This window comes from Podarcis erhardii (assembly GCF_964252035.2).
Source record: "Podarcis erhardii genome assembly, chromosome: 10".
In the NCBI taxonomy this organism is placed as follows: domain Eukaryota; kingdom Metazoa; phylum Chordata; class Lepidosauria; order Squamata; family Lacertidae; genus Podarcis; species Podarcis erhardii.
Genome location: NC_138500.1, coordinates 4,131,463 through 4,155,525, shown reverse-complemented (window position 1 = coordinate 4,155,525; position 24,063 = coordinate 4,131,463). Strand labels below are relative to the sequence as shown.

Below are 24,063 nucleotides of genomic sequence, written 5' to 3'. Positions count from 1 at the left end.
ATAGGTCCCTACTCTCACCGTACAGGGAGGGGCAGGAATTTCCGGGCGGGAGAGAGGAGTCACCACCCACCCGCGGGTAGAGGAGAGGGAACACCACAACCAAGCCACGGAAATACTTGATTCCAGGTGGCGAGGGCGCCAGGTGGTAGCTTGGGAGGGAGAACCCAGGTCAGAAAACATGTGGGTTCCCACTGAGGCGATCGATGATGGGTATTTGGTGGAAGAGTTCCACAGCCGGTTCCCAGGTAAACCAAAACCACTAGCGACATTCTGGGAGGAAGAATTTGGAACCACAGACAACGAAGAGGACTTTGTGGGTTTTCCTGCCTCAGAAGAGGAGGGAGGGGAGGTGTCAGAGAGAGAAGAATCAGACTGGGAGGCCCACCCCACGGGAAGAGATTGGAGTGGGTGGGAAGCGGGTTTTGAATCCTCCGAGGAGGACGACAGCTCCTTCCATCGATTCCCCGTATCGTCGGCCGAGGAAAGGGACGAGGTTGGATCAGAAGGTCGGGCCGGGGGTGGAGGGGGTCCTGGGGGGGAGGTGGATGTCAGGGAACTGCCATCAGAGCTAGAGGTGGAGGGAAGGCTCCAGAGGGATGCCAGAGAGGGTCCCAGTAGGGAGAGAGGCAGTGTCTTTCATCTTTCGTCTTTCGTCCAACCGCGCCGTCAGGAGGGCCACTTGATGTTCCAAATCTCGGTTCCTCTCTACCAGATTTTGCACTCCAGCTGCTTGCCCTGTCTCTCCGGTTTCCTTGGGTTGGCTCATTGTGCTGCCTCTCTTGAGCTGCGCACAAGCAACTTCGGGGACTGACGGATTGCTGTTATGGTTCTAGGGGTTGCTTGTGCGTAAGTTGCCGCCACTCTTGGCTTGGTTACCTGGTTGAACCCTTTCTGTCTGGACAGCCCTTCACCTTGTGGCTATCTCAGTCGCTAGCAGAATCCGTCAGTGGGCGTTTCTTGAATCTCTTCCAGCAAAGAAGTGGCTTGACGCCAAGTCTCCTCCTACTCTCCCTGCGCGGAAGTCTTCTACGCAGGGAGGGAGAGGGCAGCGGTGTGCCTGTGCTCTCCCCGCTGGTTTCTGGCGAAGAGTCTTAGAGCCTCCTCTCCGAATCCCCCATCTGCCCCCCTTCTCCACTGGTGTTACACGGATTTCCTTCCCCAGCAGATGGGCTGAACACACTGAGACTCAGCCTGACATGCCAGAACTTTTGTAAGCCAGTGTTAGCAGCAGTGCCATCACTAGATTCAAGGAGGCAGAGACAAAACCGGAGTCACATATGTGTTTGAAAGAGAGTTTATTCGTTGGTGTGTCACACACAGGCCAGGCAGGTAAGAGGCGAAGGTGCTGGAACATAGCAAGGACAATGGCTTGGGCCCCCATGGAAGGAAAAGACTCGAAGCCAACCCTGTTATTCAATGCGTGGGGCTCATGGAAGCTGTTTGGAAAGCCATGGCAAACTGCTACTCCAAGTACAATGAAAATCGGCACAAAAAGGGAAACTTTTCCTCACACTTATTATCATTCCATAGAGCAAGGTCTGGAAGAAATCAGAAACAAATTTCACCAGGTTTTCCCTACTGAAACAGTGCTATTTATCACAGCTGGTAAAATGATACAGATGGTATCATGTGGCTCACAGATAAGGGCACATAGTGTTTTCAAGAAAAACCTTTAAAAAGGAACTTTCCAAATTCTTTAAACATCGCAGGTTTCTTTTTTAGTCTTTTAAAAAGGTAAAGGGACCCCTGACCATTAGGGCCAGTTGTGACTGACTTTGGGGTTGCGGCATTCATCTCACTTTATTGGCCGAGGGAGATGGCATACAGCTTCTGGGTCATGTGGCCAGCATGACTAAGCCACTTCTGGCGAACCAGAGCAGCGCACGGAAACACCGTTTACCTTCCCGCTGGAGCGGGACCTATTTATCTACTTGCACTTTGATGTGCTTTTGAGCTGCTAGGTTGGCAGGATCTGGGACCGAGCAATGGGAGCTCACTCTGTCGCGGGGATTCGAACCGCCGACCTTCTGATCGGCAAGTCCTAGGCCCTGCAGTTTAACCCACAGCACACCCACATCCCTTTTAGAGGTGCATTAAAATCTGGGTGTGGGTGTGTGCATGTACTATTGACGTATCAAGCATTTAATTGCCCTGCTTGTACCTCTAATTTCAGCTCTGCTGGAGGAGAGGACTCTGGGCATGATCAGATGACAGGGACTGATGGAGACTCCCCTTTATTCTTGAACTGAAAATTGATATATGCCACCCAGAGCACAGGGCATAGAAAACTCTGAAGGATGAGCTCTGCTCTTTGGCAACAGCTTTTCTTAAAAAGAAACAAATAAACAAACAAAACAAAAAACCATTGGTGGTGCATTTGCCAAATGATGGGGGCGGGGGGAAATCTAATATCTGATCCCTTTGATTTTCAATCTAAAATCAATAGTGGCAATCAATCTGGTATACACGCTATATCACAGGCACATCCAATGGGCAGATTGTGATCTAAGAGTAGATCACAGGACACCTGTGGTAGATCACTGGCTCCCCACAAAGAAGCTCAACAACTTTGGCTCCCCTACTTTGGTTCAACATTTTAGCTCTGTACCCCAACTTCGATGACCTGAACCCCTGAAACCCCCCAAAATGGGGTAGATCACTGGCAGTCTGTAACTCTCTGAGTAGATCACAGTTTCTTGGGAGTTGGCCACCCCTGCTATATCAGAATTTGGGCTCTCTGCAATATTAGTAATACAGCAAAGTTTGCCAAAGAGAAAAGGTGTGCTGCACACACAAAGGTTCATTTCAAAGCAGGTGACACTGTGGTCTAAACCACTGAGCCTCTTGGCCTTGCTGATCAGAAGGTCAGCGGTTCGAGTCCCCACGACGGAGTGAGCTCCCGTTGCTCTGTTCCAGCTCCTGCCAACCTAGCAGTTTGAAAGCTCGTCAAAGTGTAAGTAGATAAATAGGTACCACTCGGGCGGGAAGGTAAACAGTGTTTCCATGCGCTGCTCTGGTTTCGGTGTTCTGTTGCACCAGAAGCGGCTTAGTCATGCTGGCCACATGACCCAGAAAACTGTCTGTGGACAAACGCCAGCTCCCTTGGCCAGTAAAGCGAGATGAGCGTCCCAACCCCATAGTCATGTTTGACTGGACTTCATCATCCAGGGGTCCTTTACCTTACAAGCATGGGGAAAGGAAGTCCTCATTGGTGCCGGATATAAGTAAGGAAGATTTCTCATATGGCAGACAGGTTCTGAGACTGTGTCCTGGCTCAAATAAAGCTCTTCTTGCAACTGAGGACTCAGCTAGACTGGTAAAAAAAATGTGATTTATATGTGTTGTATGTGCGATATAACACCCTGCCATCAGATTGCGATGTGGAGTCTTGTTTGTCTCTACCTCCTTCCCCTGTTTAAATTTATGCTTTAAACTGAAATGCTTCTTCGACGTGTCTAGATCCAGCCTGACAAGCCCTGTGTGAATGCTAATCTGTTTTGTGGACTATACAACCAGTCCTGCTCTGTCCTGAAGACTTAGGGTTGCCACACCTCTTTTTGTCAGCTGGCTGGCTCTGAGATGGGACTCTCCTACTGCAATTCAAAATCCCAATTTTCAAATGCAGCTGCCCAAGAACATTCTGAATTATGCGGGGAAGCTTGTGTGTATCTGCAAAGGGTTGCCTTAATAGGGAGAGGAAAGAAGAATTGGAAGACTGCAATTAAGAGAAAATGTTCTCTGAACCCCACCAAGGTGGTCAAATCTCCTTACTTTCAGCGTTCAGCGCTACACAGTGCTCTTTTTTCCAAATGTGCGGTTCCCCAGCTGCCCAAGGCATGTAGTCAGCTGATGCAAAATCTGCCCACCTCCACCTTGGGAACTGTAGAGATAGCAAAAGGGTCAGTGTCTTTTTGAGAAAGTAGCACCGTCCAATTCTACCTCCTCATCCCTGACTCAGACTCTTTCATTGGCTCTGCCCAAGTAAAAGACAAGACAAAACCCATATGGATTTCCAAAGTATATAAGGATTTGCTGAGTTACAATAGTCAGTTTTGGGGAAAATATTAGGCGGGCAATGGTCTCACCAACATGGAATGGAGACAGTGTGGGGTGTAACATAAGCATAACAGCCTTGGCCCAGTATACCTGAAGGAGCGTCTCCACCCGCATCGTTCAGCCCTGAGGTCCAGCTCTGAGGGCTTTCTGGCGGTTTCCCACCTATGAGAAGTGAGGTTACCAGGAACCAGGCAGAGGGCCTTCTCAGTGGTGGTGCCCGCCCTGTGGAATGCCCTCCCATCAGATGTCAAAGAGAAAAACAACTACCAGACTTTTAGAAGACATCTGAAGGCAGCCCTGTTTAGGAAATTTTTTAATGACTGGTGTTTTATTGTGTTTTTGATCTTTTGTTGGAAGCCTCCCAGAGTGGCTGGGCAAACCCAGCCAGATGGGCAGGGTATAAATAAATTATTATTATTATTATTATTATTATTATTATTATTATTATTAGTCAAGTACAACACTTCCTGTTTGCCCAGAGTGGACACACAGGAGGGTGTTATTCCACAGCCAGTAGGACTTCGTGTCACATCCTCAGCGTGTGACCAGGTAGGTGGGCATGACCCCAGAAGACCCCATAAAAGGGCCAGTCACACAGCCACCTCCCTTCTCTTGATGCTATGTTCTCTTGATACTGATGTATTTTGCTGTCTGCTGGCCCTTAGCCACCAGGACACGGGCCCATTCCCATACAGGATGAACTCTAACCCTCTTCTGTAACTCCGAGCCAGGCTTCCTCAACCTTGGCCCTCCAAGATGTTTTTGGCCTACAACTCCCATGATCCCTAGCTAGCAGGACCAGTGGTCAGGAATGATGGGAGCTGTAGTCTCAAAACATCTGGAGGGCCGAGGTTGAGGAAGCCTGCTCTAAGCTAAAACCTGTCTTCAGGGATCCAACCGTGAACTGAATGTGAGTAAATTTCTTAATACTTTTAAAAGAAGACTTTTGTGTCTTTATTCTTTTTAGGAGGGATAAAAGGGGGCTTTTGCGGGAGGTGGGGGAAAGGGACAGAGTGTCCGGGGAAAATATCTAATTTACCTTAAAAACCATTGTAAACAATTAAAATTATTAGTAGGATTGGAATAACACTTGTAGTTTACTGTTAATTTTTGGGTGTCATAGAGATGTCATAGCTTTGGATTAATAGACGAGATGCAGGAGGAAAAGGTTAATATAAGGACCCACAAAGGGGAGGAGGGAATCTCCCTGGAATCTCTCTTTCTTTGTTGGCTGTTTGATAACCGTTTGCAAATTGGTAAAATCTGAAAAACTAAATACCGTATTTTTCGCACCATAGGGCGCACCGGACCATAGGGCGCACCCAGTTTTTAGGGGGGGGGAATCAAGGGGGGGGGAAATCCCCCCCCAGCCCCAAAGAGCAGCGTACAGGCTGCACACAACCTCTCCCTGCCAGAGGGGTTGCGCACAGCTATGGAAGAAGGCAAGGCAGCGAGCGGGATGGATCCCGCTCGCTGTTTTGGCTTCTCCTTTAGCCCCGTGCAGCCTCTCCTTGCTGGGAGACGCTGCGCAGGGCTAAAGAAGCCATAGCCCCGTGCAGCCTCTCCCTGCCGGAGGGGTTGCGCGCGGCTATGGCACAAGCCTGCATTTGCTCCATAGGACGCACACACATTTCCCCTCAATTTTTGGAGGGGGGAAAACTGCGTCCAATAGAGCGAAAAATACGGTAATTTGTTTGTTTTAAAGGAGAAAAATGAAACAAGATGCCAAATGTAAAGGAAGCTAGGACCTCTGTCCCTCTAACATTCATACCAAAGAGGGGATAGTGGCAGGTGCACCGTTAGCGGGGGAAGGGGGTGTGGGGGTGCGGCCTGCCCTGGGTTTTATCCCGGGGGGGGGGTGACATCGCTGTGCCGCTCTCCCTGGGACGCTCGCCACAGCAGCGCTCCCCAGGAGGCTTGCTGGCAGTGGCGCACGCTCACCCCCGTTGTAGGCCAGGGAGGCTCACCACTGCTGCACACTAAGGAGGCTCACCACCACAAGAACAGCCCCCATGTGCCGTGCCATCCCTATGGGTGGTTTGCCCCGCCCCTGAGCACACCGCCCAGGATAGCAGCAAAAATCGCGGGCTGCCTCTACTCACCTTGCCACTTTTCATCCTCTGCATCCCAATCCAGACCTGATGCTTAGGTTGAACGCGCTTAGCGAGTTCTTTGGCCACAACGGCCATTTGTTCACGATTGGCAATGGTGGCAAGATGCACATCTGGGCCGTAGGCTTGGCATTTGGCCTGAGAGAGAACGAGTAAAAGGATTCGGTTAGCCTAACGAACAGACAGTCGCCTCGTGAATACCACAAAGTGCTTCTTATTCCTTCTGTGCATCTGAACAAACAATCACTTCTGAGGGATAACAGGAGAGGTCACACACCCCCCCTGCCAAGTTTCCCGGAACTGGCATTTTACCCTAAAAGAGCAATGGAGCAGGGAGAGAAGTGGAGCAGGGAAAGGAAGTAAATTGTGGCACCAGCTAGTTTTGGTGAGGATTATTGTCATTTATCGCTACTTAGCAACATCCCATTTTATGGCTAGCAGCTACTATAGGTAAAGGTAAAGGGACCCCTGACCATTAGGTCCAGTCATGGCAGACTCTGGGGTTGCGGCACTCATCTCACTTTACTGGCCGAGGGAGCCGGCGTACAGCTTCTGGGTCATGTGGCCAGCATGACTAAGCCGCTTCTGGGGAACCAGAGCAGCGCACGGAAACGCCGTTTACCTTCCCGCCGGACTGGTACCTATTTATCTACTTGCACTTTGATGTGCTTTCGAACTGCTAGGTTGGCAGGAGCAGGGACCGAGCAACGGGAGCTCACCCCGTCGCGGGGATTTGAACCGCCAACCTTCTGATCGGCAAGCCCAAGGCTCTGTGGTTTAACCCACAGCACCACCCGCGTCCTTAGCAGCTACCATAGTCCCATATAAATAAACCTTAATAAAAAGCCCTCTCTCTCCGTGTTATCAATAATGAATACCAATATGAAGTGCTCCCCCCCTTTCTAAAAAACTATTTAGGAGTACTCTCATTTTGACTCAAGAAAACCACCATTTTATAGTTTGAATCGGGGAAAATAAATACAGGCAATGGACAAAAGTGCAAAGATTCACAAAATGTGATGGTAACACACTGCCAATATGACAATATGCCCTTACCATATGGACAAACCATTGTTTTCTTCAATTACTACTGCACAATTCGACTACTACTCCCTCCCTTTGATCCTGGGGTACATTTGCTTGGCCAAGGTTTTTACCAAAGGAAAAGGGGTTCACCTGTTGCAGGATCTCATGGCTTCCAAGAGTGTGGTTTTGATTGTAGCTTAAAGATCATCAGAGAAATAAGTTTTGGCATGCAAAGCAAGTTGGGCAGCAAAGTCAGGGGCTTAGGGATTTGGTGTGCAGAAGTTCCAAGATTCATGCCTTACCTCTGCTCTGTTCCAAGATTCTGGGTTCTTGTTGTATTTATAGCAATATCGGGAAAAGGAGAACCAGTCTTCGGGGCAGGGCCTTCCTGTGCCTTTCACTGGAGAAGGAAAGGAGGGTCAGAGGGGAAGCAGGGTTTGTTTCCCAACAAAGCCACTTCCGCCCTTCGAAGGAGGTGGAGTTGTGGGCTTCACAGCCCAGCCCTGCGAGATTGGAGAGATTCCCGGCCGCGTCACTCCCTGGCCAGCCAATCAGCTGGCTCTGGGGGCGTGGCCTGCCCTATTTGAGGCAGGACGTGGCTGGGGATCTCCCTCTTTCCCATCTGCCAGCTGTTCCTGCTTTCCCCACCCTCCCGCCCTATAAGGTTTTCCTTCCTTGAGCTTGCTATGGACCTTGGTTGGTAGGAATTTTTCCACTTGGCAAATTGGCACCATCCACTTGGTTTTTGCCTACCTCAGAGCAAATCGTCACAACTTTCTGGGTATTGGCGGTTAGGCATTGGTATTGTTCCATATATGGAAGAGGGGAGGTAGCGCCATCACCTGCCCCACATATTGAAGGGTAGTCCAATAAAGGATTCCAGGAGGTGTGGCCCTGTCCGAAGCCTTGGGAGGTGAGGGCCTAAGGTACACCCCCTATCGGTGACCCTGGGGGAGTCCCTAGTTGATGTGCATCAGCAGGACTCCCCCTACTGGTGGTTAACCCTTCCAGGACTTCAAGCGGATGGGCTGAAGCCGGATATAGTCAGTTAGGACCAATGCCTAAGCCAATCACCCGTAACCAATAAAGTTGTGGCCTTATTTAGCCCATTAACCTTAATAATTATGTCATGAGTCATTATTTCCACTGTGGGGGTGGGAACTCGCCACGCAATTAAAGCCATAGCCTTGCTGCATTTCATCCAATAAAGACTGAACAGGAGACCCCTCTTGATATCTAGCACAGCATATTTTATGTTCCAACATCTCCCATTAAAAAGTCCTGTATAAATTTAGCAGACAGTGACAAACCTAGACAGCATCTTAAAAAGTAGAGACATCACCTTGCCAACAAAGGTCCGTATAGTAAAAGCTATGGTTTTCCCAGTAGTGATGTATGGAAGTGAGAGCTGGACCATAAAGAAGGCTGATCGCAGAAGAATTGATGCTTTTGAATTCTGGTGCTGGAGGAGACTCTTGAGAGTCCCATGGACTGCAAGAAGATCCAACCTCTCCATTTTGAAGGAAATCAGCCCTGAGTGCTCACTGGAAGGACAGATCGTGAAGCTGAGGCTCCAATACTTTGGCCACCTCATGAGAAGAGAAGACTCCCTGGAAAAGACCCTGATGTTGGGAAAGATGGAGGGCACAAGGAGAAGGGGATGGCAGAGGACGAGATGGTTGGACAGTGTCCCCGAAGCTACAAGCATGAGTTTGACCAAACTGCGGGAGGCAGTGGAAGACAGAAGTGCCTGACGTGCTCTGGTCCAGGGGGGTCACAAAGAGTCGGACACGACTAAACAACTAAACAACAACAAAATTTAGCAGACTAACCTTGGCCACCTTTTGGACCGTCTTCAACTTTACTTATTCTGTTCATCAACGCAATGTTATTCTTTTTCAACCCTGTTATTTCTTTACGATAGGCTGCGGAAATTTTTTCCAGCTGGGAGAGTCTTAATTCTACCTTCGCAATGCGATTGATGATGTCCTTCATGGAGCTTTGAGGTGGAGCAGCAGATTTTCCATCATTTGATCTCCAAGCCCTCTCTGTAAGAATAAGCAAAACATTGGGCTCTTTGGAAGGGCTCATTTCGCCAACAGCTGGTATCTACAAGCTCTTTCAGGCACACAGGGCAAAGAACGGAGGATAAATTTGATTCAGTTGCTATTATTAAATTTAATTTATTACAGTCGTACCTTGGAAGTCGAGCAGAATCCGTTCCGGAAGTGCGCTTGACTTCCAAAACGTTCAGAAACCAAAGTGCGGCTTCTGATTGGCTGCAGGAAGCTCACTTCTGGGTTTGTGGCATTCGGGAGCCAAAACGTCCAAATACCAAGGCGTTCAGGATCCAAGGTATGACTGTAGTTGCTTTATCTATTTGCCATGGCAACTCAAAGTTACTTATATCATGAGTTATCAGCCTGCCTACCTCATGCAGACAGCAAAACCATAGGAAATATACATTAGAACAGCCCACCTGTTCTAAAAGGTCACAGATTGTTAAAGATCAAATGCTTGGTTAATAAGGAATGTTTTTGGCTGATGACTGAAGATGGGTAATGTTAGTGCCAGGCGAAGCTCCCCAGCAAAAACATCCCAATAATGGGGAGCCACCACTGAAAAGATCCATTGTTCTTGTGTTTCCACCCTCCAAATCTCCCATGGAAGGGACACATGAAGAAGGGGCCTTGGATGGTGACGACAACTATTGTAGCTGCCTCAACCTGGACCTAGGGACTGAAATGGACTTCCATGATTGCAAAAGCAGGAATGATAGCTGGAGGGGACCAGAGATGGATTTCTACAGCTGCAAAACGTAATAGTCTAACATTCGTGTAGTTGCCATGCTTGGCCAAACCAGATAGTTGAGCTGGTTAATTATAAGCTAAAAATGAAGCTAGTTGACTCTTGAGGTCAACGCTTTCCTGTTTTGTCAAAGGAAGGGAGATACAATGAGGAACTACAAAACTTGACTTGGCTGGTTCTACCAGCTAGTTTCAGAAGGGAAATATATATTCTCCTTCTCCTTCTTCTTCTCCTCCTTCTCCTCCTCCTCCTCCTCCTGTATACCACCTTATACCCGCAGGTCTCAGGGTGCTTCGCAACATAAAATAACAATATAGAAATACAAAATATAAGCAAAACGAACCCAAGCCCTCATGGCTGGCCTGTCCCAGGCAGAATATATCTTCGTGGAAGATGACCAGGAGCCTCAAAAGAGAAAGTCTGAACTTGAGTGATAGAGGCCCCATCTGTACCTAGAGAGCAAGGCGAAATGATTGGTAGAAAAGTTCATCTGCTCATGCAACTGTATTCAGCCTCATTGCTGAGGGTAGCCATTTGCTTTGACTTAAGCAGGAAGAACTGCTGTAAAAATCCTACCACGTCCTTGTGCTACAATACGAAGCCAGCTACCTCCATTCCAAATGAACACCACCAACATTAATTAGTTGTGTATATGATGCGCTGAATGTGTCCGTGGCATTGCTTAATAAACAACTAGGTAGGAAGCCCCAATCCATGCTTCAAAGAGACTATATAGTGGAACCTCTATGCACGACCACAATCCGTTCCGGAGGCCCGTCCTTATGGCGAAACGGGACACTGGGAGAGACGCCATTGTGCGCTTGTGCGAATGGCAATCGTCGCTCCTGTGCATGGGCGAACGGTGAGTGGCGGCAAACCTGCCGGTTACTTCTGGGTTTGCTGCGGTCGCAACCTGGAACGTCCGCGAGCGGAGGCGGTTGTAAGTAGAAGTTCTACAGTACAATGATCTACTGGCAGTGATTTACCTGAACAGATAAGAGCATCCATCTAGCTCAGCACCCTGTTCTCACAGTAGTCAACCTATGGGAAACAGGATGCAGAATTTGAGCATAAGAGCACTTTCCCTTCCTGGGGTTGTTTATAATTGCTCAATTACACATTGAAATGGAGCATAGGAGCCAACTCCAAGGGGCCCTGGGAGCTTCGACCTCCACAATAAAATATTTGAGAGGGCCAGGCCCCCATAAAGTTGATGGGCATTCCCATTCAAATGGTGTGTGTGCATTGCATCATGTGATCAATTATGCAGGGCAGGGCATATCTACGCCCCCACGATATTTTATTCAAGTTGGCACCCCTGAAATGGAGAAAACCTGTATATATATATTGGTGAAGGGTTTGACACTGGGAAATTCCATGGAAGCACACTGAAGCTCTCTCCGAGCTCTAACAGATTGATAACTAACTGCTGGTGTTCTCTGCTAACACTCAAGTGAGTGTTTAACCTTAGATCATGTGAAGGGATTCAGTTGCAAATCTCCTGTTAGTCTTTCTCTGGACGCCACAGAAAACATAAGAACGCGATCCTGGTGCCTCTCCATGGAGCTGCATAGTCTTAGGTTGGATGCAGGATATGGGAGAGACAGAGCTTTGATTTTGGCTCTGATCGTAATTCTATATTTAAGAAGAACTTATGCTTGAATATGCATATGTTTTATACCACTTTTTGGAGGTATCATTGCTTGCTTTTGGTACCTGTTTTGAAGAAGTTCCAAAGGGCAGGCATGCTTGGGCTTGAGAGGCTGTTGTTGTGAGGATATATGCAGCTTCATGGAGGAAAGGCGGGGTTTTAAAAAAGCAATAAATAAAAACATAATCCTCTGCCACACACACTTTTGCCAGTTCGTTGCTCTCTACAGCTCTCCATTTGCTCTGCTATGGCTCTTAACCCACCAACACATAACACCAACAGGAGGATTAGGAGGTCCAAGCACCGGAGAGGCTGATTTTTAAAAAATATATCTTTAGTTTAGACAGGCTACTAAGAGATTGTGAACAATGAGCAGAGAGGGTATAAAGAGATTTATTCTTCCTCTCTTACAAAGCGGTTGGTTTTCTAGGACCAAAGCAAGCACACCTTCAAGCACCCCACAATCATCCTATGGAACTCACCGCCACAATATGTGATCTTGGCCTTTAGGTTAGGCAGGTTTTTTAAAATGATGGCTCAGAGAGAGAAAATTTGTCTCCCAACAAGTATTAGCCATGACTTGGTAGAAACGCTGAGAAACAATAAAAATATCACTACTACTAATGATTATCTTTTTGTGCCTTCCAAACAGCAGTGTCGTGCTTTTGATAATATTCTATTTTCTTGTTAACTATGCTGTTTTAAATGTGCATTTTATATTTGACTTCACTTAGCAATGCTTTCTTTTGAAATGTTAAAGATTTCTTTGTGTGTTAACTTTGTTTGTGTTCTGTAGATGACCTCCTTTGTAATGTTTTATTCTGAAATCTTTAAGATAATATTTTAGTGTCCTGTTAACGATCTTGCTTTGACTGTATACTTTATATTTGACTTTCTTCAGAAATGCTTTTCTGGATTGTTTTATTAATGCTTAATATGCTGTAAACTGTTTTGAGGTTTTTCTTAAAAACATAAAGCAGTATAGAAATGAAATGAATAACAACAACAACAACAACAACAACAACAACAATAACAACAACAACAATACAACCAATTTATTAACCACCTTCTAAAGCAGCCTATTAAGTAGCAACCCCCCTTTTCTTCCTCTGTGACTTCTGCTGTGCCGTCTAAATGCCCTGCCTTACTTCTACATCCATGCATGATATTTCTAACCCAATCTTCACCAACCAAGCACCTGGAAGGAATTGCAATCAAATAACTACAGCTTTTTAATAAATCTATTATACAACATTGAAACTGAGATAGTAAAACTTAACACTCCTGCACTGCAGGGGGTTGGATCAAACGATGTTTTCCAACTCCACGATTCTTTAAATCCATGATTGTTGGCAAGCAAACCCTGCAAATTTCAAAACCCACCCAGTTTATTACGTCCTCCCGATGGAGACCCATCCATTTCCCTTCCAACTTTTCATGTGCATTTGCCTCCACTGAGAGCCTCTGAAAGATTAGCAAAGCCAAAGAGAACTACTTACCTTTTTGTCTCACTGCCTTTCCCCAATTAACTTGTCCAGGGCAAGGGAAACTTTCGTTCCTTCTGCACAGGTTTCTATATACAGAGACTGCCAGGGGGAGGCATGTGATGGCAATGCAGTCATCAGTCACAACCTATTAGAACAACAGTTTATTTTTCCAGGTGAGCAGTGACCTGTGAACCAGCAACTCCCAATGAACTGGTGAAGGGTGCATGGAGAATCTAATATTAAAAGCTGAAGTTCTGCGGCAAACCACAGGACAGACATAAACGATTGGGACATTTCTTTCAATTCTGATCACTGGTCCATTGAGCTCACTACTGGGTCTAAACGGACAGTCAGACTAGGGTTGCCATATTTCAAAGTTGCTAAGTTTTGGGGGGCAAAGTTGTTGAGCTTTGCCATTTCTGAACTATTTTTCAATGGAAAATTGGCAAAAATGACACTGCTGCCATATGTCCGGATTTTCCTGGACATTTTTCTGATTTACGCCTGGACACTGCTGCCGACTGTAGTATTCCGGATATGTCCAGGAAATTCGAGACTTATTGCAATCCTAACAGAATCTCTCCAGGGGTTCAGGCAGGAGTCTTTCCTAACCCTATCAGAAGATGTTGGGGATTGAACCTGTGGCGCTGTGGCCTAAACCACTGAGCCTCTTGGGCTTGCCGAACAGAAGGTCGGCGGTTCGAATCCCCGCGACGGGGTAAGCTCCTGTTGCTCTGTCCCAGCTCCTGCCAACCTAGCAGTTCTAAAGCATGCCAGTGCAAGTAGATAAATAGGTACCATTGCAGGGGGAAGGTAAACGGCGTTTCCATGCTTCTGGTGAACAAGAGCAGCGCATGGAAATGCTGTTTACCTTCCCGCCAGAGCGGTACCTATTTATCTACTTGCACTGGTGTGCTTTCGAACTGCTAGGTTGGCAGGAGTTGGGACCGAGCAACGGGAGCTCACCCCGTTGTGGGGATTCGAACTGCTGACCTTCCAATCGGCAAGTCCTAGGCTCTGTGGTTTAACCCACAGCGCCACCCATGTCCTTGAGACGCTTTAGGGTAGCGATAAAGCAGGATATCGAATCCAAACTCTTCTTAGCTTTTTTACCTTTTGCTTCAGCACGCAAAGCAGATGCTCTTTTGCTGACCCACGCACGGCCTTTCCCGGTAGCCTCAAACTGCTGATCACTGGAGATACTTAAGGAGCAAAAGGAGTTCAGAGCAGCAATCGTGCAACGCCCCTATAGCACCGACGGCTGAAGTTTTAGTATAGGATTAGAAGGAGTCTTGTTGCTCTGAACTAAGTCGTGCATCTTAGACGGCAAATTAGTTTTTCAAACGATAGATGCTGCAAAGCCCTTGAAGGTTTCCTTCAACTCTGGCTTCATTGTGAACACTCATGAGTTGACCCAGTTTCTTCTTGGGCTTCCCAGAGTGTTTAGGAGGAAACAACCCTTCTTCTGGGGTCAGCAATAGTCATACCTCGTGTTGTGTAACCTCCAGGTTATGGAATCTTCAGGTTACGGCTGTGGCAAACCTGGAAGTGGGTTTGCCACTTGCGCATGCGCAGAAACGCTCTGCAGCGCAGCGCATGTGAGGAAAAGTGATCCTCTGGTTACAGAATTTTTGGGATACGGCAGGGCCTCCGGAACGGATCCCATTCATAACCTGAGGTACCACTGTACTCACCTTTCTATTTTTTTAAAAATAATATTTTATTAAGTTTCAACAAAAAAGAAGATTACAAAGACACCAAAGGAAAATAAACACAAGAAAAATACAAAAGCCAAAAAATCAACTTAAAAACACAACAAAAAAAGAAAAAAAAAGAAAAAAGAAAAACAAAATCCCTCCTTTCAAATTTTTCGACATTCTTTCACTTATTTTCCTGACTTCCTCCCACCTCCCTCTTTGTATTCCATTTAAAAAATTAATTCAGCAAATTCACCATTATTATTCAAACCCACTTCATTTTTTACATTAATCTCATTAATTTTGTCTTATCCTCTTAGTCTTTAAAATTATTAAATTTATGCCATTTAACTTTTCTGCTAAAGCCAATTATTCCTTTCCAGCATCTCTTAAAGTTTCATTAGTATTACACTAATTCCATAAATATAAATTTATTACAAAAAGCATTTCTCATTCTAAGTTTGTCCAACAGTCCCTTTTCCTGGTTCTGGATAATGTCAGTCCTTATATCATTATGTCTCCTCAGTCCGGTGTTCTGATATCAGAGGCCCTCAAGTCACTTCTAAGTCCCCTCTGCGGGTTTTCTTGTTTCTGTTTGCAGTTACATACGTCCTTGTTCCCTGTTGGGTTCTTTCGCATTTTCTTCTCTTTCTCTTTTGGGAGCCAATCTCCGGGGAGTTCCGTACAGTAGTATTCCTCATTTCCTTTTATCCAGTTGTCCCCTTCCCTGGTGATGCACTCCCCATCATTTAGTTTGTAATCCAGAAAGCAATTATTCCAGAAATGTTCTTTCACCTGTTTCACGGCCCCACTAGAGATCCAAATTTTCTTGAATCCAAAATTTAGCCAGTGTCCTCCAAATTTCATTTCCCAGTGTTGCAGCTTTTGATCATGTAGGACTTGAAGTCTCTTTGTCTTTTGAGGTGCTTTCGCAACCTCTTCCATCTTTCTCTGCCCTCGCACTTGCTCTATTAGGCCAGCTTCCTGAGTGAATTGTTGTACAATTTCTGTAACTTCATTTCCCATTGGCACCTCCTTACTAACTGCAGCTGTTATATAGCCCATCTTTTGATTCATCAAAGAGACTTTCTCATCCAGCTGCAGCAGCACATCATATATTTTGTCCAGGACAGATAAGACTTCCTTTCCAGCCATTTCTGTCAAGGTCAGGTAGCTAGTCCCACGGTCTCCCAGTTACAATGTTCTCTTTGTAAATTGTGACAAGCACCCTGGCAGGTTTCCTCTAGGGGGTGTAGTTACTTTTTAGCATCCATTTTTAAACAGTAACCAGCAAGGAGAAAGTTACTTTCGATTTTCAGACATTTTGTTTCCTTTCAACGTAAAACAAACAGGCAGAGGAGAGCACTGGAATTATTTCCCCCCTTTTCCGGTTCTATCTGTCAATTTTTCTATGTTCAAATTGTAGGCATCACCGGCAGTTTCTTTCCTGTCATTCCGTCCCCAGGTTAGGGACAGTGGAGACTTACTTTCTTAGCACACTCTCTACAGGATTAAAAGTCAAACTTCTCCCCCTTTCCTCCTGCTGGCTAGGGGGGTTGATGGTTAAAAATGAAGGAAATTCCAGGCTGTCAATTTGTCCAGCTTTTAGCTTGTAAAATCTTTGCTTTGTTCTTCATACAAGGAACGGGAGGCGGACTTCCTGTTTACACCTTCCCGTCTCGGCTCAAATTCAAAAATACTTTTTAGATCCAAAAGTTTCAATTATCCTACTCACGGGTTGTTGTTTAGAGTCCGAATTGTCACAGGAAAAAGGACAGCGCTCTCCGACATCGGCTGTGCAGCTTCGCTCCGCAGAAGTAGCGATTGACTCTCAGCACCGCGCCAGCCCCCGTCTCACTCCGGAGCCCTTTGTAGAGTCCCTTTGCCAAATGGGGGGGCGCAAACGGTGCCCGCCGAGTCCCACGGTCGCAGGCTTCTTCCACCTGCAGTTTTCAAAAGGGTCCCCGCTTCGCTGCAGCGGTGAGACCCGATTTCTGTGGAGCTATCTCCCTCTGAATCAGAGGGAATCCGCCATTGTCGGAGGCGCCGCCTCCGGAAGTCCACTGTACTCACCTTTCTAAATGTTCCTAGAATGTGCCATTTTCTTAATCCATGGGTAGGCAAAGTAAGGCCAGGGGGCCAGATCCGGCCCAATCACCTTCTAAATCCGGCCCACGGACGGGCAGGGAATCAGCATGTTTTTACATGAGTAGAATGTGTGCTTTTATTTAAAATGCATCTCTGGGTTATTTGTGTGGCATAGGAATTCCTTCTTTTTTTCTTAAAAATATAGTCCGACCCCCACAATGTCTGAGGGACAGCGGACCGGCCTCCTGCTGAAAAAGTTTGCTGACCCTTGTTTTAATCTCTACACTCTTCTACAAATATTTTTAGAAACATTTACTCGCCAAGAAAGCTCACCAATACAGTGTTCAGAGCTAGTGAACAGAAAACCCCAAATTCCAACAGAGATCTGAAAGAGTCTTTCATATAGGATGGCAGAATTACCTTATGACCCTCAGAATACATTGTGAGAGCTATGCTATAGAACAGCGTTCAATTTGTGTTGAGTTATGATGTTCCCTAAAATTGTCAGCCTTATCCATCACATCAGATGCTCATGATTCAGAAATGTTTGGCTAGAAGGAAATGTCTCCATGATCCAAAGGACATTCCGTACTTTTCCGTGTATAAGACGAGGGTTTTTTCTTATGAAATAATGTCAAAAATGGGGGGTCATTTTATAAAAGGACAGTGCAGAGTTGGGACGGGGGAATTGGTTGTTGCGTGGCAAGTCCCCTCGGGACGGGGGAATTGGTTGCTGCCGCAAGCAGGAGTTTTTCTGCGGCAATTGGGCAGGTGATTGGTGGCTGCGGCAAAGGCTGCTGTCAATTGGCTGTTGCAGTGGCAATTGGGCGACGGCTGGCAGCAAGCGGACAGACAATTGGCGGGTTTGGTGATGCGTGCAGTTGCCATCGTCAGTCTTGCGGGTGTGTGGTTTTTTTGCAATCCCCCCCTCCAAGAAAGCTCAACAACTCTGGGCAATCTCCCCCCCCCATTTTCTTAATTTTGTGTCCCCCAAATAGGGGGTGTCATACACGGGGTGGTGGTTTATAGATGGTAAGCAGTTATTAGATTTTTAGATAAGGTGATTAATTCCCCGAAGAAGAAGAAACCTGCAACTAATCCATTTATATTAGTATATTACTTTGGTTTGAATGAACCTAAAGACATTCCCGCATAATGTACGGGAATATGTACGGGAATATGTATGGGAATATGTCTGAGGGTGTGACAGGTGTCAGAGGGCCAAAGGGGAAAGAACTGCACCAGCGGGGTTACTGGAATCCTTACCGATACCGGAGAGGCCCTGGGAGGTGGTGTCCATTGATTTTATGACAGATCTGCCCAAGTCAAGGGGAAAGACAGCGGTGATGGTGGTGGTCGATCTACTGACCAAAATGTATTACTTTGTGGCCTGCTCCCATGTGGTGTCAGCCGAGGAGACAGCCAAGCTGTTTGTGGATCACATTTTTAGGCTGCATGGAACTCCATTAAGGGTCATCTCTGATTGCAGTTCTGGCATAAACTCATGAGCCTGCTGCAGGTAGAGGTGAGCTTCTCGATGGCTAGGCACTCAGAAACCAACGGGCAGGCCGAGAGAGCGAACGGCATATTGCAGCAGTACCTACGCTGCGACGTCAGTGAGAGGCAGAATGATTGGGTGGGTGGAGAAATTGGCGCTAGCTGAGTTTGCGTATAACAACCCTGAACATGTGTCGACAGGGATGAGCCCCTTTGTGGCCAACTATGGGCCTTCCCAGGCCGTGGAGAGGAGGAATGGAGAGTGCCAGCTGCAGAGCAATTTGCAGAAGATATGGAGGGACTCTCAGATTGCTATTGTGCCTATCAGGTGGTTGCTTGAGAGCGAACAGGCAAGATCCCTCACTGGTCTTTTCAAAGGCTTTATTATTGGTGCAAAAACATTTACAATGCAGAATGCCTCTATTCCATGTCTTGCTCAGTCACTAGCAGAATCTGAGAGTGGGCGGTCCTTAAACTTTCCCCAGCAGAGTAGTCTCTTGACCCCCAGCCGACACCTCCCCTCTCTGCGTGAAAACCTACTGCGCAGGGAAGGCTTGGGTAAAGGGGGACCTCCCTCCTCCCCGCTTTGCTCAGGCATGGTGCCTTGGCTCTTCCTTGCATCCTCCGAGCCCTGCAGCCCTTCCCCACTAGAGGCGGGACCTCCATCCTCCGCTGAGGAAGTGCTGCTTCCCACGATCTTTGGAGGCTCTCTGTAATCCAGCTGCCCTTCCACCTCTCGCCTCTGAGCTGATGGCAGTTCCCTGACACAGACTGATGCAGAAGCACAGGGCAACAGGACATTTACAAGAGGGGCAGGACTTTTGCATCCTCTGTACACTGTGTCCAGACTTCCACCCAGGAAGTTTGACCCCCAGAAGCGCAATCCATTGTCTCTCAAGACAGAGGAATGCCAACAACCAACAACATTTTTTAAAAATGTTCCCCTTGGGGCAGAAAAGCAAGTTCTCCACGACACTCAGGTGGAGATGCCAGAACATCTGTAAACCAAAGATGCTATGAATGGATGAAAGGAGAGGAGACGGAGAAACTCCAAGCCCTTGTGCTGATTTGAGAGAAAGTTTACTAGTATCAGAGGCCAGAGAAGAGAAGATCTGACCCACAGGCAGCCTATGGGGAAGGGGCATTGGAAGGCAGAATTCAGCTCTATATTCCTCAGAGGTCATTGAGCGTGTTGAAGCCTCGAAAAACGGCTGCCCTCAGTACCTGGAATATCTGCAGAGATAGGAAAGGGCAGTTTCACAGTCACGGTCATTCCACTGCAGGTAATCTAGAGGGGAAAAGAGAGAAAAGGTGTCAGGTGTCCCTGTCCTTTCATGGCTTCTTCCCGCTGAAAGAAAATCTTAATTCAGACCTGGCAAAATGATCCCGATAAATTAAATTGGATGGCAGTTTCCACTCCACACATTTGACCAAGCGATTTTTTGTTTTCATTGTAATTGACAGAATCTAGGACAATTCCGGACTGCAGCGATTTATGTAGGAAATGGTTCAGTTTGGTTTTGTATTTTTTGTTAATGTTTTATTTATTTCAGCCAAACATAACTGTGCATGAGTGTTAGTTTGTGTATGAATGGGTTAAGATCATAGAGGTGTGCTCCTGGGTTCACTAGGTCTTCTCTTCTCTGATGAGGGAGTAAGTGAAGTCTTCACTCCTTGTCCCCCCCCCACTCTTTGCACCATGGTCAAGAAAGACATGCCTACATGGGCTCCAAGCTTAGAGCACATGGTTGAAGCTACCATTTTGCATTTACTACCCAAGAATATTCTGCCTGTGTTTTCCTTGCTGCTGCTTGGATAAACCAAAGCAGGTTGGGGCACCTCCAAGAGACTCTCTCTCCCTCCCCCCCTCCCCCCTCCCCCCCCTCTCTCTCTCTCATCTATCTATCTCTATCTATCTATCATCTATCATCTATCTATATTATCTATCTATATCATCAATATCTATCTATCTATCTATATCTATCTATCTATCTATCTATCTATCATCTATCTATCTATCTATCTATCTAAATTATCTATCTATATCATCAATATCTATCTATATCTATCTATCTATCTATCTATCTATCTATCTATCTATCTATCATCTATCTATCTATCTATCTAAATCTATCATCTATCTATATCATCTATCTATCTATCTATCTATCTATCATCTATCTATCTATCTATCTATCTATCTATCATCTATCATTTATCATCATCTATCTATATCATATCTATCTATCTATCTATCTATCTATCTATCATCTATCTATCTATCTATCTATCTATCATCTATCTATCATCTATCTATATCTATCTATCATCTATCTATATCTATCTATCTATCTATCTATCTATCTATCTATCTATCATCTATCTATCTATCATCTATCTATCTATATCTATCTATCTATCTATCTAAATCTATCATCTATCTATATCATCTATCTATCTATCTATCTATCTATCTATCATCTATCTATCTATCTATCTATCTATCTATCTATCTATCATCTATCATTTATCATCATCTATCTATATCATATCTATCTATCTATCTATCTATCTATCTATCTATCTATCTATCTATCATCTATCTATCTATCTATCTATCTATCATCTATCTATCATCTATCTATATCTATCTATCATCTATCTATATCTATCTATCTATCTATCTATCTATCTATCTATCTATCTATCATCTATCTATCTATCATCTATCTATCTATATCTATCTTCTATCTATCTATCTATCTATCTATCTATCTATCTATCTATCTATCTCTATCTATATCTATCTATCTATCTATCTATCTATCTATCTATCTATCTATCTATCTATCATCTATCTAAATCTATCATCTATCTATATCTATCTATCTATCATCTATCTATCTATCTATCTATCTATCTATCTATCTATCTATCTATCATCTATCTATCTATCTATCATCTATCTATCTATCTATCTATCTATCATCTATCTATCATCTATCTATATCTATCTATCATCTATCTATCTATCTATCTATCTATCTATCTATCATCTATCTATCTATCATCTATCTATCTATATCTATCATCTATCTATCTATCTATCTATCTATCTATCTATCTATCTAATCTATCATCTATCTATCAATCATCTATCTATATCATCTATCTATCTAATTTCAGATCGAAGTTTTACAATCACATATCCAACATACAGCATAAAGACAAAGAACCTCCTGAACTCCCCCCCCCCCTTTGTGGGTCCTTTTATGAACCATTTTCTCCTGCATCTTTTATAATAATCCAAGTCCAAATGTTTTACCTCTCCATTGTATCCCAAATTTGCCATTAAACTACAAGTGTTCTTCCAATCCTACTAAAGATTTTAGCTGTTTACAATGGTTTATTAAGATAAATTATAAATTTCCCCCATTCTTATTAGAATTTTGGTCTTCCTGATTTCTGATTCTTCCAGTCATTTTTGCCATTTTGGCATAATCCATCCACTGAAATCTGCCACTCTTCATCCACGCAGTCACAGTTTCATACATAAATTGTCTTTCCTGCTTCATTGGGACCCGAGAGACTTTCTCGAAGAAGAAGAAGAAGAAGAGGAGGAGGAGGAGGAGGAGGAGTTTGGATTTGATATCCCGCCTTTCACTCCCTTTAAGGGGTCTCAAAGCGGCTAACATTTTCCTTTCCCTTCCTCCCCCACAACAAACACTCTGTGAGGTGAGTGGGGCTGAGAGACTTCAAAGAAGTGTGACTGGCCCAAGGTCACCCAGCAGCTGCATGTGGAGGAGCGGAGACGCGAACCCGGTTCACCAGAGTACGAGGCTACCGCTCTTAACCACTACACCACACTGAATAGGCAGGTCACTGGTTCGTGAAAGCCTCCCTTCTGCTGACATAGCCAACTGACCTGCTGGTTTGCTCAGGTAGGAGGTGGCTAGGGACAAGTTCTTCTTCTCTACGCACTCACCCTTGGACTGCTTTCAACCAGGCCACAAGTGGCACACAGTATAGAAGAAGATGACTGCTGGCACTCCCAAAGGCATATTGTGGTACACACACACCCCCTTTCTCACCATTAGTTTTCAGTTCGGCACACTTCTCAACGACACGTGTCCCACTGGGCTCCCCGGGTGCCCATGCAGTGTATGGGAGTGGAGACATGTCCACCCACTGCCACTTGGAGATCTGTAGAGACAGAAAAAGAGACAGGAAATTAAGAGTTAGTTAAATAATTGAGATTTAGAACCTTAAGATAAGTTAAGAAATTTTATTTTAATTGGAATACGGTGTTTTAATAATGATGTTAGAAAACTGCTGCATTTAAATACAAGGAAATTCAGAGGGGAGGGATCAGAGGAAGTCCAAAACATGTTTATGATGTTAGAAGTTTAAATAACCAATTAATTTGTATTGCTTAGGTGTTTGTTGACATGTATTTTCCCCCTCTTTTTCCTATTTACTTTTTTGTTAAGTTTGTGATTTTGTTTCTTTCTTCTTTGTCGTAGTACGTATTATATTTGTAAGAAACTTAATAAAAACTATTTTAGAAAAAAGAAAAAAAGAAAAAGAGACAGGGGCCTTCACATATATTCCTTCACTCCCTGAAGGAATATATGAAAAAATAGGGTTCCGAAACTGGAATATTAATAGATAACGTGTAAAACGCACAGGGGTAAGCAAGGAAATAATAAAAGAATCAGCTGAACAATGATTAAATTATAACAACACAACAAGATGGAAAAAGGAGAGAGAGAGAGAGAGAGAGAGAGAGAGAGAGAGAGAGAGAGAGAGAGATCAAACATGGGTGAAGGGGAACGAGGGGTATAGGGGAATTTGAAATAGTATTTATAATATAAAGTTTTAATATATTTCTTTAATGTACAGCTTTAATATAAAATTGGGAAAGGAGTACGACATGGCTGTATATTGTCTCCCTGTTTAATTAACTTATATGCAGAATGCATCATGCGAAAGGCTTGGCTGGATGAATCCCAAGCTGAAATTAAGATTGCCGGAAGTAATATCAACAACCTCAGATATGCAGATGATAAAACCTTGATGGCAGAAAGTGAGGAGGAATTAAAGAACCTTTTAAAGAGGGTGAAAGAGGAGAACACAAAATATGGTCTGAAGCTCAATATCAAAAAAATGAAGATCATGGCCACTGGGCCCATCACCTCCTGGCAAGTAGAAGGGGAAGAAATGGAGGCAGTGAGAGATTTTACTTTCTTGGGCTCCATGATCACTGCAGATGGTGACAGCAGTCATGAAATTAAAAGACGCCTGCTTGCAATGACAAACCTAGACAGCATCCTAAAAAGCAGAGACATCACCTTACCAACAAAGGTCCGTATAGTTCAAGCTATGGTTTTCCCAGTAGTGATATATGGAAGTGAGAGCTGGACCATAAAGAAGGCTGATCACCAAAGAATTGATGCTTTTGAATTCTGGTGCTGGAGGAGACTCTTGAGAGTCCCATGGACTGCAGGAAGATCAAACCTCTCCATTCTGAAGGAAATCAGTCCTGAGTGCTCACTGGAAGGACAGATCCTGAAGCTGAGACTCCAATACTTTGGCCACCTCGTGAGAAGAGAAGACTCCCTGGAAAAGACCCTGATGTTGGG

At 45.1% G+C, this 24,063-nt stretch overlaps 1 protein-coding gene and 1 long non-coding RNA gene across 10 annotated transcripts in view; both read right to left on the bottom strand.

Annotated features, from left to right (window-relative positions):
* Positions 1-1,330: 1,330 nt before the first annotated feature.
* LOC309350671 lies at positions 1,331-7,594 on the bottom strand. Its single transcript, XR_014160491.1, has 3 exons — positions 7,496-7,594; positions 6,159-6,305; positions 1,331-1,538 (listed from the first exon to the last, which is right to left on the bottom strand). It is a non-coding gene; the product is annotated as an uncharacterized lncRNA (long non-coding RNA).
* Positions 7,595-19,485: 11,891 nt separating this feature from the next.
* The window catches only part of LOC309351983 (C-type lectin-like), a 31,713-nt gene continuing 27,135 nt past the window's right edge, over positions 19,486-24,063 (bottom strand). For all 9 annotated transcript variants that reach the window (XM_081880227.1, XM_081880222.1, XM_081880224.1 and 6 more), the window contains 2 exons: positions 22,513-22,624; positions 19,486-19,709 (listed from right to left, as the gene is read on the bottom strand). In XM_081880227.1, coding sequence (XP_081736353.1) covers positions 19,639-19,709; positions 22,513-22,624 — 183 coding nt within the window. In that variant the 3' untranslated portion in view covers positions 19,486-19,638. The remainder of the gene's footprint in view (positions 19,710-22,512; positions 22,625-24,063) is intronic.